This window comes from Aquarana catesbeiana, linkage group LG09 (assembly GCF_042186555.1).
Source record: "Aquarana catesbeiana isolate 2022-GZ linkage group LG09, ASM4218655v1, whole genome shotgun sequence".
Classification (NCBI taxonomy): Eukaryota; Metazoa; Chordata; class Amphibia; order Anura; family Ranidae; genus Aquarana; species Aquarana catesbeiana.
Window position 1 is genome coordinate 41,105,248 of NC_133332.1, and position 15,592 is coordinate 41,120,839.

At 47.1% G+C, this 15,592-nt stretch overlaps 1 protein-coding gene across 2 annotated transcripts in view; it reads left to right on the plus strand.

Annotated features, from left to right (window-relative positions):
• The window catches only part of LOC141107540 (antigen-presenting glycoprotein CD1d-like), a 136,476-nt gene that overhangs the window by 76,011 nt on the left and 44,873 nt on the right, over positions 1–15,592 (plus strand). Inside the window, exon 3 of one of the 2 annotated variants that reach the window (XM_073598344.1) lies at positions 14,716–14,994. In XM_073598344.1, coding sequence (XP_073454445.1) covers positions 14,716–14,994 — 279 coding nt within the window. The remainder of the gene's footprint in view (positions 1–14,715; positions 14,995–15,592) is intronic. The other variant, XM_073598345.1, reaches the window with a different exon arrangement.

Genomic DNA, 15,592 nt, shown 5'->3' on the forward strand with positions numbered 1-15,592 from the left:
TGGTGCAGCAGTTCTTGGGCAGGTACCCGGGCTTACAGGATGTCCTGAGGCAGGCCAGGAAAGTCTGTGTGCATTTCCGCCGGTCATATAATGCCAGTGCTTGGCTGGCAGACCTCCAAAAGGAATTTAACCTGCCCAACAACCGCCTAATCTGTGACATGCCCACCAGGTGAAACTCAACGTTGGCCATGCTGCAGCGGCTGCACACGCAGCAGAGGGCCATCAATGAGTACCTGTGTGACTATGGCACCAGGACAGGTTCAGGGGAGCTTGTTTTTTTTCCCCACGCCAGTAGGCCATGATCAGGGATGCATGCACTGTCCTGTCACCATTTGAAGAGGCCACGAGGATGGTGAGCAGTGACAGTGCATGCATCAGTGACACTGTCCCCCTTGTCCACCTGTTGGAGCACACGCTGTGTGGAATAATGGACAGGGCACTTGAGGCAGAACAGAGGCAGGAAGAGGAGGACTTCCTTAGCTCTCAAGGCCCCCTTTATCCAGACAGTGCTCCTGCGTGCCCGCTGATCACACAGGAAGAGGACGAGGAGGAGGAGGATTGTGTCAGTATGGAGGTGGAGCCTGGCACTCAGCATCAGCAGCAGTCTTTAAGGGATCATGTACAGTCCCAAGAAACCCATGGACTTGTACGTGGCTGGGAGGAGGTGGCTGCGGATCATGTCATCCTTAGTGACCCAGAGGACTCTGGACTGAATGCCTCAGCAAACCTATGCTGCATGGCCTCCCTAATCCTGCAAAGCCTGTGGAATGATCCTCGTATTCGTGGTATCAAGAAGAGGGATTGTTACTGGCTGGCAACCCTCCTTGATGCACATTACAAGGGTAAGGTTGCGGACCTTATCTTGCCATCGCAGAGGGAGCAGAGGATGAAACATCTTTGGGAGGCCTTGCAGAAAGGTCTGTGCAACGTGTTCCCAGAGACTGGGAGGTTACAAACTCCTGTTTCTGGACAACATGTTGCTGAGGCTTCGGTGAGTCAAAGAAGGAGCGGTGGAGAAGGTGGCCGTCTGACCGATGCGTTCAGACAATTTCTTTGTCCGCAGCCCCAAGGTATGATTGGTTCCAGCAACCATCGCCAGCGTCTGTTTTACATAGTGCAGGAATACCTAGGGGCAAGGTCTGACTTGAACACCTTTCCCACCGAAAATCCTCTGGATCTTGAGGATGGATCACTGGCCAGAACTTGCACAGTATGCAATTGAGCTACAGGCCTGTCCTGCATCCAGCGTTCTTTCGGACCGCACATTCAGTGCTGCTGGAGGCTTTGTAACCAATCACAGGGTGCGTCTGTCCACCGACTCGGTCAATCAACTGACCTTCATAAAAATGAATCAGTCTTGGATCACCACCAGCTACCAAGCACCTGATGCTGATGTAACCGAATAAATTTTTTTGAAATGTCAGATCTCTTCAAAGACTGCCTATGCTGATGCTGAGTGACTATCCTGTTATGCTGAGTAATTATCCTTTTCCTCCTCAATGATCATGCTGATAGCTTGTAAGAACATTTTTGGTTCTGGCCACCGCCAGTGCCGCTGCCAGTGCCGCCACCAGTGCCTAAGGCCCAATTTTTCAGCCCCTGTTTAACAGGGGCGTGTAATTACAATTTTTGATGCAATTCTTTGCAGCAGGGCTTGTTCCTGCGCTCCAACTCGAGTATCTGTGAAGGGTTCCAGTGTTGTGGCACCAGCACCAGTGCCTAAGGCCCAATTTTTCTGCCCCTGTTCAACGGGGCATGTAATTACAATTCTTGATCTAATATTTCACAGCAGGGCCCTGTGAGGGCTTACAGTGTTGTGGCCACAACAACACCTAAGGACAAATTTCTGCTGAGTAAATAGGGCAGGCCTCTACTTTCAAACATCCAACTTACAAACGACTCCTACTTACAAACGTAAGGAGACAACAGGAAGTGAGATGAAATCTACCCCTAGGAAGGGAAATTCTCTCCTGTAAGAGTTAATATGGGAAAAACTTTTCTCCTTTCCACTGATGCTTTCCAATCCTTGTTCCACAAAAAAACCCAAATTTTCAAAAAACATTTGTCATTGGGACAAAAAGTGAGGTGAAATCTTCTGAAGAGGAGCACAGACAGCAAAACAAATGTCACAGGGGTGATAACCCTTCCCTAGGTTTTCCAAAAAGGTTAAAAAAAGATTTTTTGGCTGGAGCTAAACACGTTAAAAATATACCAGTTCAAAATTACAAACAGATTCTACTTAACAACAAACCTACAGTCCCTGTCTTGTTTGCACCGCTTGTATACTGCTGTTCAGAGTATATAGGGCCTGGGGGCCCCACACCTTTCCTTTTTTAATTTGGGTGCGGGGTTCCCCTTAATATCCATACAAGACCCGAAGGGCCTGGTAATTGACTTGGGGGTACCCATGCCGTTTGTCTCACTGATTTTCATCCATATTGCCAGGACCCGACATTACATTAAAGCCGCAAGCAGTTTTAAATGACTTTTTTTCCTTTAAAAGTGACATTTTGTGCAGGGACTGTTCTAAGCACAGGAAACACACGCCACTTTACAGGCATACTATAGACACCCCCAGGTACGATATTTAAAGGAATATTTCACTTTTTTTTTTTTTTACTTTAAGCATCATTATAATCACTGCACCGGGAAAAACTGCTGTTTTTAAAAGGTTTTTTGTATTGACACATGTCCCCTGGGGCAGGACCCTGGTCCCCAAACCCTTTTTAGGACAATACCATGCAAATTAGCCTTTAAAATGAGCACTTTTGAATTTGAACGTTCAAGTCCCTTAGACGTCAATGGGGTTCTAACGTTCGTGCAAATTTTCGGTCTGTTTGCAGGTTCTGGTGCGAACCGAACCAGGGGGTGTTCGGCTCATCCCTAATTGCGTAGTGGCATATTGTGTAGGAATGATTTCTGTTTTTCTCAACGCTTGTAGGATCTGTTCCTTCACGTGGTAGTAGTGTACCCTTAATATAACGTCCCTCTGTATTTCATCAGGGAGGAAGGAAGGTTTGGGGACCCTGTGTATTCTGACCACTATGAGGTCTGATGGCGTTAGCGTTGGGACCAAAGTCGAGAATAGGGTCTGGGCATATTGCAGGAGTTGATTGGGTGGGACAGATTCTGGGATACCCCTGATTTTGAGGTTGTTCCTCCTGGATCTGTCTTCCAAATCTGCGACGTTGTCCTTCAGCCATGCAATTTCTTCTCCCTGAGCATTATGTGCTTCAACTAGAACATTGTAGGAAGATGCATATTCATCCATTTTATTCTCCACTCTGTCCACCCTGAGTCCCACAGCCTGAACTTCCCTTTGACACTTGTTAATCCCTGTGATCAGGTTTGCCTGTAGTGATGATCTTTAGGACAGCAACATCTCTTTCAGCATAGTGTCTGAGATGGGTTTGTCTGAGGTGGGGAATGCAGCTATGGGCTCATGCCAGTGTCAGATTGCTGCCATGCTGGGGAGTGTTTCCTCTGCTTTGCCTTTGCCGGACTTCTGGTGGATGGGCTGGATGCTCCGGAGGAGGATTCGTAATATGTGTGTGCTGTGGAGGGTGTAGAAGACTGACCTCCGTGGCCGTCATTCATCATGGCCTTGCGATCCTGTCTTTGCTCCCAGGCACCGGCGCCATTTTGTTGGAGGCCGCCCATCATGAAGAAATCCAGCTTCGTGGGCTGCTGCAGTGGATTCTTTTGGCGCCTCGTCATCTTGGGCAGTTTTGGCAGGCAGAGTGGAGGTAGGATGGCTGTGGATGGAGCTGGTGGGCTCGAATGTAATCGGATTTTCTCCGGTGTCGGACGGAGCTCCAGTATCAGACGTCCATCTTAGAGCCCGGTCGCCACACCCCCCTTCCTCAATTCTATGGGACCAACATGGTCTGTCCTCCCTTTTTTACAGTTTATATACTTATGCTGCCTACACACGATCGGAATTCTCGTCGGAAAAGCCTTGGATGTTTTTTCTGATGAAATTCCGACTGAATTCCGCTCAAGCTTATGTTGCCTACACACGGTCACACAAAATTCCGACCGTCAAGAACGCGGTGACGTACAACACTACGACGAGCCGCGAAAATGAAGTTCAGTGCTTCTGAGCATGCGTCGAATTGTTTTTGAGCATGCGTAGGAATTTTGTGCGTCGGAATTACCATAGACGATCGCATTTTCGGATAGGAACTATTTCCGCCCGAAAAATTGATAACATGCTCTCAATCTCAGCAAAAGTCTGATGGAGGATACACATGGTCGCATTTTCTGACGAAAAACTCTCATCGGTCTTTTGCGCGCCGAAATTTCCGATTGTGTCTAAACGAATTTCTTGGTATTATTTTTGCTCTCCTCCGCTATGTGTCTTTCGTGTTGTATCTTAGCCGCCCTAATTGCACCCTTACATTTCTTCTTGCAGTCTTTGTAAAGTCTGAATAATGATGATGATCCCTCAGCCTTGTATTTTTTGAAGGCCTTCTCCTTTGCTTTTATATGCATTTTTACATTAGAGTTAAGCCATCCAGGACCAGTTCGCTCTTTTAAATTTATTTCCCAATGGGATGCACTGGCTCATGCCCTTATTTAATATGCTCTTAAAGCAAACCCTTCTCTCCTCTGTGTTTTTTGTTCCTAAGATTCTATCCCAATTTATATCTTCTAGCAAGGTTCGTAGTTTCGGAAAGTTGGCTCTTTTGAAATTCAGTGTCTTTGTATTCCCCTTATGTTTCCTATTTGTGTGATTTATACTGAAGCTAATTGACCTGTGATCGCTGTTTCCTAAATTGCCCCGTATTTCCACATCAGTGATCAGGTCTGTATTGTTGGTAATCAGTAGGTCTAGTAACGCTTCGCTGAGCCCAGTTCTACCACCGCAGAAGATCACCAGCCCGCCTGGCTACCACCAGCCCCCCTGACTGGAGACTCCCCAGGGCAAGGTTAGATGAAGACGTGGCACACTGCGGTCTTCAAGAGAGTACTGTTACAGCTGAAAGTCTCTCCCCTTGTCTTTGTCCCCCCACAATGCTGATCTACTCACTGCCTCTGCTTGCTCTCTCCCACTGCCTCTCCGGTCTGAATCCCTCCAACTGAGAGAGAAAAACAAGGAAACGCCACTTAAGTGCAGTATTAGGATCAATATTTAATGGCAAGGTACTTAAAATCACTCACAAATATTGATCCTAATACTGCACTTAGGTGACGCTTCCTTGTTTTTCTCTCTTATTGTCTGTATACAGAGTTAGCTCTCTCTGAAGGACAGTAGCTGCCCACCATACCCCATCATCTTCCTCTATGGACTGATTAACTGATTATGAACTGCCAATAGATTGCATTCTGTCTTAAGTTGCACAGTTTTTTGCGCTAACAGTTATTGATACCATTTGAATCCCTCCAACTGCCTCCTGTGGTGGGATCCTTCCAGGCCAGCTTTCCCGTGCTGCAGCCCGAGGGAAAAAGCTCCCTGGCAGAAGACCCTCAAGGGCTACCAACAGCCTCTCCTCAGCACTGCTTCTCCATCTTCCACCCGACTCCCCTGTAGGCATGGCCCATGTCTCTTTATAGGTTTCTCAGCCCCCTGCCAGACTCACTCCTGAGGGCCAATAAATATTTAAAGCAGCCCCTCCTAACCTCCGCCCACTATTTTCTAGAATGTTCTCCAACATTTTAGAAATGGCGGGGGGGGCACTAGATAGCTGTCAGGATGACTAGTCCAGCCCTGGCCTGTACCAGATTCAGACTCAAGTTTATCCCAGAGCCAGACTATGTTTTACCTGCACTACACTTCTAGTAGCACACGCTAGAGGATGCTACATATGCATATATCTTGAGAATTAAAGTTGGTCCTTTAACAGATATATATTTTCATGTAAATACAGGTATTAATTGCCCTTTATAGGGATCACAGTACCCCCCCTGGAAATTCCTTCATCTGCTTTAGTCATGGGAAGAACTATGCCATGTTTGTTCAGGCATCAGGCTGTGTTCACAAATGTCTGATATAGATCAGTCCCTGCTGCAGCCTTTCAGCTTGTGACATAATACATGTTGCAGTCTAATCATTGGGAGAGAGGAGACTGAGGAAATTCTTCCTCCTACCTGCAGAAGAGTGATGACATCATCTCGGGCTGGGCAAAAACATTTATCTGGAACTCAAGAATGGCTTTTAAAAATATATATAGTGCTGTATATTGTGACATGTCACTTTATTGATTCTTAAAGTTACTAAAAGGACTACTTTATAGTATAACAACTTCCACTTAACAGTCTGGATTTTTACTTTCAAGTGTCAAAGAAATACATTTCCTTTAGCAGTGATAACTCTTGTTACTGTCCCTGTCATGTGTTTACATCCATTTTTACTTGGAAAAAGCTGTTGCCAGTCACCACTAGAATGTTCCCCTTTGGAGACAGGAGAACTTCTCTCCACGGAGCTGAGTAGGCAGTCTGTTGTCCCAAAACAGAGCAGGAAGTACTCATGGAAGCTGCAAGCAGTGATGCTGAAAACCAGATTGCCCAAGTTGGGAAACTGGCAGGATCGGTTCACTGTGGGTACTGCAAGCCAAAGGTGTGCTCTGGGTCTACACTACTGCCCAGCTAACAGATTACGGCTAAGCAAAGGTCCCTGTAAGATTGTGTTGCCCATGGCACTGCAGGAGCATACATATAGCGATAGTGTGCCAGGCAGCCAATAAGATATCAGGAACAGTGATGTAGACCATGAAGGAAGTTCTTCCTGGCTCCTCCTGAGCTCTTATGTGTCACATGACAAAGCGGAAAGCCTGAGAGAACTTTCTTTCACTCTGCATCTGTGGTCTGGTAAGGATTGCAACTACCCAGTTGTTGCCTGTGTATTGTCCTGTTTGCCCATTTGATGCATATAAATGGTCACCATTGCCCATTTGTTACCAAATCCCATGATGCGTGATTTGAGTTCTACATGCCCTCTATTAAACCTTTACATTTTTTTTTTTGTAAACTTCATGAGTTGTCATAAGCTATACAAAGGAAGGGATGGTGGTGACATCAATAACCAAATATGGCCATATTTGGTCAATGTCATGGTCCAAATTCAAGGGGTTCCCAGTGACATCAGTGGTTCCTAGGGACACATGGGTGCTAGCACCTGCAGCCTCCTTAGGAACCAGAGACAGTAGGAAGCTGTCATATATAGAAGCAATATAAATACCACTTCTATGTAAGATTCTCAGCTCCTGTAGAACAGTGGACCGAATGGGCAACATTTTGAGCATTTGTCCGAACACCTGAACAACCAAAGTATGGTCAGCTCCTCGGTTCTGCAAAACCCTTGGATCATCCCTCCTTCTTGATAGTAATGACACAGTGGAGGACCATTCCTGCACAATGTGTGTCAGCACAGCCAGTTGTAGCCTCTACTAGAGCCACTTCAGGTTGTGTTCCAATGTAAGAGCCCATCTTGAAGACACTTACCACTTCTTAACAGGGAGTTCCTAAATGAGGATCTTCATGGCAGGATTATCAGGAATGCATATATATACAGATTGAAAACTTTGAAATATTGATTACTGATTATTATATTATGCTGGGTTCACACTAGTTGCGAATTGGATGCGGTTTTCTCTGAATCCAATTCGCACAGCTGGAGATCGTGACTGGCTATCTATGGAGCCGGTTCACATATCTCTGCAGCAGCTCTGGTGCAAATTGCACAGGAGCCCTGTGCGTCTTGTGGTCTATTTCATGTCCGAATTCGGCCAAAAATTTGGGCTGAAATTGGACCTGAACTGGTCAATAAGGATGTTCCAGACTCCTGCTGTGAGCCGCAGCGTGCTCATATGTGAATCCAGCCTTATGCCGCGTACACACGATCAGACATTTCGACAACGAAATCCTGGGATTTATTTCTGACGGATGTTGGCTCAAACTTGTCTTGCATACACACGGTCGCACAAATGTTGTCGGAAATTCCGATCGTCAAGAACACGGTGACATACAACACGTACGACGAGTTGAGAAAAATGAAGTTTAATAGCCAGTGCAGCTCTTCTGCTTGATTCCGAGCGTGCATGGAATTTTGTGCGTCGAAACTGTGTACACACATCGGAATTTCCGGCAACGGATTTTATTGTCGGAAAATTTGAGAACCAGATTACAAGATTACAAGATTTTAAAGCGGTAGTAAACCGCTGGAAGTTTATTTTTTTGTACCCTGCAAGGTAATGTCATAATGTGCTAGTATGCATCACATACTAGCACATTGTGTTAAACTTACCTTAAAATAAAGCCTTCCAGCGTTGAGATGTCAGAGCTGCAGGTGCTCCCATCTTCAATGGTATTCCTTCCAGGTTCACAGACTCCAGCTCTGTGACTGGCCAGAGCTGCGATGACGTCACTCCCGTGCATGCGCAAGGGAGCCGCAGTTTATTGCACAGAGCTCTGAAGGAATGGACCGGGTGGCATGCTCCAGTTATGTCACTGACTGCATGTACAGTAAATATTTCCTAAACGGCGCACATTTAGGAGATATTTACACTACCTATAGTTAAGCCTTATTATAGACTTATCTATAGGTAAAAAAAAGAGATGGGAGTTTACTCCCACTTTAAAGTTTATGTATTAGTAACATTTGTTAAATTTTACAAAACTGTGTTGAGTGCCTAAACATTTTTCCAATCTTCTATTGTCCAATTTTGGTAAGCATGTGCCAGTTTTCGCCTCAGTTTCTTTTTACTTTTATTAGCAATCCTATCACAAAACATTCTTTCCTGTCGCATCATGGCAGCATACACGTTGGGTTGTGACTCCGCCTCCACAACCTGATAGGACCACATAGCTATAAATTAGAGAGTAGACACCTGCCCCAGTATTCTCTTATTTTTCCTCACCTGTCAGGACCGCACGGATCAGCACCCCCTTACCGATTCGCCCCAGCCAGGTTCTAGCCTCTCCTGGGTGGAAGTCCTTCTTGTACAGCCTCTAAATGAGCTAAATGGAAGGAGCCCCACTCTGGTGATCTCAGGGGCACTCATCTCAACTCAAACTGTTTGCCATGATATAAGCCTTAAACAGGCTTCAAGTGCAACAGCCCGCAAAAGCCTTAAACAGGCTTGCTGGAGGATTGGCCAGGGAAGCTTCAGTATGGCCTCATGAAATAAGCCTTAAACAGGCTTAATTGTGTGCAGCGGTCTCCATCCCCCCCTCCCCTTCTCTCTCCCCCCCTCTCCTACCGTTTTTGTGCTCTGCTGGGCTCTGTTGTTCCATAGCTGCTGTGTGGGACCGCCAAGCGTTCTCGGCGTCCTCGCGCATGCGCAGTACGGCTCTCTGGGCGCCTCTATGCCGTTTTCCAGCTTCCAAGATGGCGCCGGGTGTCTCGTGGCGCTACTGCGCATGCGCGAGCGTCCGACGCTGATGGCGGCGAATTTAAAAACCCAGCACTAGCTGTAGGTGCTGCTGCTGGTTGCTGCATGCTACAGATCGCCTGTCATTGCAAAGCACAGAGGAAAAACGCTCTACAAAGGTGGGTGACCCTTCTCCTATTAAGTTCTGTGTCAGGATCCCTGCTCTCTCTCTCTCTCTCTCTCTCTCTCTGCATTGCTGCTTGTTTTTTTCCCTGCAGGTTTCCAGCCCACTCACCATGGAGACCGCTGCCCCAGCAGATCACCGCCAGCCTACTAGGTAAGGGGGGGAAGACAAGGGTAAGTAGTGAAGATTGAAAAAAGAGAGCACTTCTAACGCTGCCTAAATTGGTCAGCCCTACCAGGTCCTCAAGAACGTCTGCGTCAAGACAAAGAGAGTCCTCACGCAGGAGAAGCCGCTCCAGACATAGACAGAGCCGCTCCTACCATAGAAGAAGCCGCTCAAGAGGAAGCCGCAGAAGAAGCTGCTCCAGGTCGCATTCCCGACATGGTTGATCCCGCCATAGAAGGTCGTCCTCGCGCAGACACCGTTCCCCTGCACGCCATTCCCATCCCGCCGGGAACGCATGCTGGATTTGCGGTGCGGCGGCTCTTCCGGATAAACTGGCTTGTCAGAAATGCCTGGAAGAGGCCACAAGAGAGAGAGCCTCGGAAGTTGGGGACTCAGCCCCTCAGGCCTCAATACCAGATGTGGATTTCTCCACCACTACCTCTCCAGCCCGGGCCAGCACATCAAAGGAGCAAGACCCCCTGTCTGATAATGAGGGTCTGGAGGTGTCGGCCGGATTCGACTTCGGTCTGATAGAGCCGTTTGTTAAATCGGTTAAGGAGGCAATAGGATGGGAGGAACCCCAGGAAGTCCAGCCAAAGCAAAGGAAATATTTTCCTCAGCTTAAGAGGGAACCAGAAACTTTTCCGTTCATCGACGAACTGGAAGACTTAATCAAAGAGGAGTGGCAGAGACCGGAGAAAAAATCTAGTCTGAATAACAGACTCCAGAAGCTATACCCACTCAAGGAGCCTAAAGTGAACCCTCTGGTGTCCCCTCCGGTAGTGGACGCATCTTTGATGCGCCTCGCCAGGCATGTTACCCTCCCGCTAGAAGATGCGGTAACGTTTAGAGACGTTCTCAACAGAAAGATCGACACGGATTTAAGCGGGCTTACCTATCAGCTGGAGGCGCATGCAGGCCTGCAATAGCACTCGCGGCAGTAGGAAGGGCCATCTCGAGCTGGTCTTCAAGCACGGAGAAGCTGGTATCAGAGGGTGCAGACCAAGAGAAAATAGTGAAGGCATTACAAGAGTTAAGCTTGGCTGGTGATTTCGTGGCTGAAGCCTCAGTCGACACCATCAGGTCTGCATCAAAGTCTATGTTGGCCTCAGTGATGGCCAGAAGAGCTTTGTGGCTGAAGCCCTGGACGGCGGATCCGGCATCCAAGTCTAACTGGTGCCGTATTCCGTTCGACGGTGAGCACCTCTTCGGAACAAAGTTAGACACGGCTATCTCCAAAGTAACTGGTGGAAAATCCGGGCTCATTCCCTCGGATAGGAGGCCTAAACAGAGACCTCCTCCTTTTAAGCGGAATCTCCCAGAAAGGTATAGGGATGCGAAAGCGTACAGACCAGGGAAGGAGTACCGAAGGAACTGGAAGAACCCTCAAACCTCTTTCATGAATTTCCAGAAGCCTAAGACTCCCGCTTCCAGTGACCAGAAGCCTTTTTGAAGGTGCGCCCGTCCGGCCAGCGGTAGTGGGAACAAGACTCTCCAGTTTCAAGCTGGTCTGGCCGGAGACCATACACGATACCTGGACTCTGGCCACTGTCAATTTCGGCCACAGATGGTCCTTCAAGAATCGACCCCCAAGGGATCAATTCTGCCCAACCCGTATTCCTCCACCTGGGGAGAAAAGGTTGTCCCTTCTAAACTATGTCCTAGAACTTCTTCAAAAACGAGCGATAATAGAGGTTCCGCCAGCACAACGAGGCAGGGGATTCTATTCTCCACGAGCCAACACGGTGGAACTGCCAAGGGAGAAGTTGTCCCTAATAATTCAGAAAGTGAAGGATGCGGTTCCAGCATCATGCCTACCAGCCAGAGCATACCTCAGCCTTCTGGGTTCCCTATCAGCAACCATTCCAATGGTCAGATGGGCGCAATGGAATACCAGACCTCTGCAAGCCTCCTTCCTGCGCCAGTGGGACGGATGGTCCATGTCCCAATTGATTCGCATCTCAGAGGAAGCCAGGCTATCTCTACGGTGGTGGACCCACCCCGACAACCTCAGCAGATGCAAGCAGATAGTCATCCTCCACCAGGAGGTTGTATCTTCGGACGCCAGTCTGGAGGGATGGGGGGCACACTACCTACATTATGCAGCTCAGGGCCGCTGGCACTTCAAAACCGAGGATGTAGTATCAAACATCCTAGAGATGAAGGCAGCCTTCCAAGCCCTCTTGGCAATCAGCTCACTTCTGAGAGGGAAACAGGTCCTCATTCAAATGGACAACCGAGTGGCTGTAGCCTACATCAACAGGCAGGGGGGTACCAAGAGCATCTCCATGATGCGGGAAGTTGGTCCGGTGATGCGATGGGCTCAACTGAACCTGCGGGACCTGAAGGCGGCCTATATTCCGGGGGTTCAGAACCTACTGGCGGATTCTCTCAGCAGAACATTTGTTTCCAACAACGAGTGGTGTCTAAGCCCGCAGGCCTTTGCCCTCATATGCCAGACATGGGGTCATCCAGACATAGACCTCGCAGCAACACCAGAGAACAAGAAGTGTCAGAGGTTTCTGTCAAGGAACCCCTTCCCCTCAGCGGAGGGAACGGATTGTCTCCAGCACGCCTGGAACTTTCGCCTAGGCTACATTTTTCCACCGACCCCACTGATAGCCAAGTTTCTTCTGAGGCTCAAACATTCAACAGCTCTAGTCCTGGCAGTGATTCTCTTTTGGCCACGGAGGCCTTGGTTCACCACCCTCCTGCAACTGAGCACAGCGGATCCACTTCCACTCCCGGTGACAACGGATCTACTAACCCAGGGCCAGCTACTACATCCGAATCCAGAGAGATTGCACCTAGCGGCCTGGAGACTGAAAGGTCTAGGTTCCTAGATCAAGGCTGTTCTCAGAAGGTAGTCGATACCCTGCTTCAAGCCAGGAAATCCTCCACGAATAGCACCTACGTGAGAATCTGGGGAAAGTTCTCTTCCTTTGCTCAAGAACAAGGTTGGGACCCTTCTTCCCCATCAGCAATACAAGTGCTTGAGTTCCTCCAGTCAGGTCTAGACAAAGGCCTTAGGTCCAGCACCCTGAACGTCCAAGTCTCTGCCATCTCTGCTCTGACAGGGGTTAGGTGGGCACTTAACCCTCTCGTGGTTCAATTTCAAAAAGCCTGCCTGAAGCTAAGGCCTCTCAGAAAGCCTTCATTTCCAACATGGGATCTATCAACTGTCTTAGAGATTCTATCCGGAGAGCCATTCTTCCCACTTGAGGACACCTCCCTCTGGGACCTGACTCTAAAGGTATCATTCCTAATTGCCATCACATCAGCGTAGAGGGTCTCAGAAATGCAAACTTTGCTGATCAGAGAACCATATCTGATGATTTACCCAGACAGGCTAACCCTGAAGCCTTCAGATTATCCCAAAAGTCTCCTCTTCGTTCCACTTTAACCAGGAGATTGACCTCCCGGCTTTGATCACGGATCAGGGCGTCCCTCATCCCCTGGATGACAAGGGCAACATTCTGCATTACCTCTCGGTAACCAAGTCATTCAGAAAATGCGAGAACCTTTTAGTCATCCCACATGGGTTCAGGAAGGGCCAGGTAGCTTCTGCCCGTACCATCGCCTCATGGCTCGTGAAAGCTATCAAGAAGGCCTACTCCTTAAGCACCTTACAGATTCCGGAAGATCTAAGAGCGCATTCCACCAGGGCAATGGCTACGTCATGGGCAGCTTACTGTAAAGTTTCAGCGGAAACCATTTGTAGAGCGGCCACTTGGTCTTCGAGAAAAACCTTCATTTCCCATTATAGAATAGACGCTGCACGCTTAGCAGCAGTTGAATTTGGGAGGGCCGTCATACAGGCCAACTCTTCAGTTTCTTGTCAATAAATTTAATTTTGCATTCCCACCCAGTTTGGCGAGTTACTCCCCAACGTGTATGCTTCCATGATGCAACAGGAAAACGGAAAATTGTATACTCACCTTTCCGTAATTTTCCTTTCCTGTCACATCTTCATGGCAGCATACAATCACCCACCCTCTGAGGTGACATGTGTATATATTTACAGAGAATACTGGGGCAGGTGTCTACTCTCTAATTTATAGCTATGTGGTCCTATCAGGTTGTGGAGGCGGAGTCACAACCCAACGTGTATGCTGCCATGAAGACAGGAAAGGAAATTTACAGAAAGGTGAGTATACAATTTTCCGTTTTCTTTGACTTGGCCTCCAAAATCTTTTATACACCTATACTGTTCTTAGCTGGCAGGAGTGGCACCCGGTGTGGTCTTCTGCTGCTTTAGCCCATCTGCTTCAAGGTTCGATGTGTTGTGCTTTCAGAGATGGTATTCTGCATACCTTGGTTGTAACGATTGGTTATTTGAGTTACTGTTGCCTTTCTATCATCTGGAACCAGTCTGCCCATTCTCCTCTAGCCTCTGACATCAACAAGGCATTTTCCTCCACACAACTGTCGCTCACTGGATATGTTCTCTTTTCCAGGAAAATTCTCTGTAAACCCGCAAGATGGTTGTCTGTGAACATCCCAGTAGATCAGCAGTTTTTGAAATACTCAGACCAGCCCATCTGGCATCAACAACCACACCATGTTCAAAGTCACTTAAACCCCCTTTCTTCCATGTTCTGATTCTTGGTTTGAACTTCAGCAAGTGTTTCTAGAGGCATTCCAGATGCTTTTTCTTCTTTTTACCTGTTTTCCTTGTATGGTGGTCCAGTGCATTTTTGATGCATTCCAGTGCATTCCAGTGCGTTTTTGATGTGTTTTACTACAGCATGTCCTACTTTTATTTTCTGGAACTGGAAAGCCCTGAAACTGACTGCATGGGTGTGAACTATACCATTGGAAACCATTTAACCTACTTTCCATGCATTTTCGATGCAGAAAAAAACGCACTGGACTGCATGTGGTGTGAACTGTGCATTCTATCTATAATATTTCTGGGTATTTGCCTAGAATGCCACATGTCACATTAGTACTGTTTTTTAATATGATGGTGGAAAAGACAAATGGACCTGTAATGTGTTTTTTATGCTCATCACATGTATCTAAACCCTTAACTTGAGTATCAATCTATCCCAGGTTTGACCTCAATTCAAATCTGGACAGGATGTCCATCATCTTCAAAAGAAATTGAAGATTTCACTTACAAAGTGGCTGTGAATAATGCATATAAATTACACTTAGATGTAACAAGGAAAGAATGGGTTGAAGAGCACGATCTTGTGGCCAGAGCTATACTAATATACCTGAAGGAAGACAAACGAGCTTTGAACGATCTTGTAGTCGGTGTGACAAAACTCTGCATGCAGCTTGCTGACTTATTTTCAGAGACGGGGAAGGAGGTTTATTCAAGAAAGAGTAAGTAATATCAACTGCATGCACCAGATGCTGCTCTCTATCCATAGTTGGTGAAGTAAAGATTTTCATATAATTAAAAATATACAGTTATTGGACGAGTCATTTTAAAACCAGCATTATAGGGCTTCATTTTATTCAAATAGGCTGAAACCAAAAGTTTTAATTATCTTTTGTTTTTTTCTTTGCTTATGCAACCTGAGGTCTTTGCCGTTGCATTACACCTTGGGTGCTTTCATAAAAAATTCACTTAACATTGAAACTGAATGTCATATTGTTTTGTGTGAATAGGGCAAAATAAAGTGTTCTCAGGCTATATTCTCTGGAAATGGAATGTGTGAATGCGGAAAATACCACCTTATGGCCACTAGATGGAGTCAAGGAGAATACTTATATCCACATTAGTCAGTGCCAACTAGTGGCCATAGCGCAATACTTTCCACATATCCATATTTCAAACTGCAGAGAATATAGCCTAAGAACATTAAAAATCAAAATTTACAGTTTTGCGTTCAAAACGCACTGCCCTTGCATTCTGTCCTGGGTGTCAATGCAATGCTAACGACACCTCAAACACAGATCGCAAATGCTGTGCATTTAC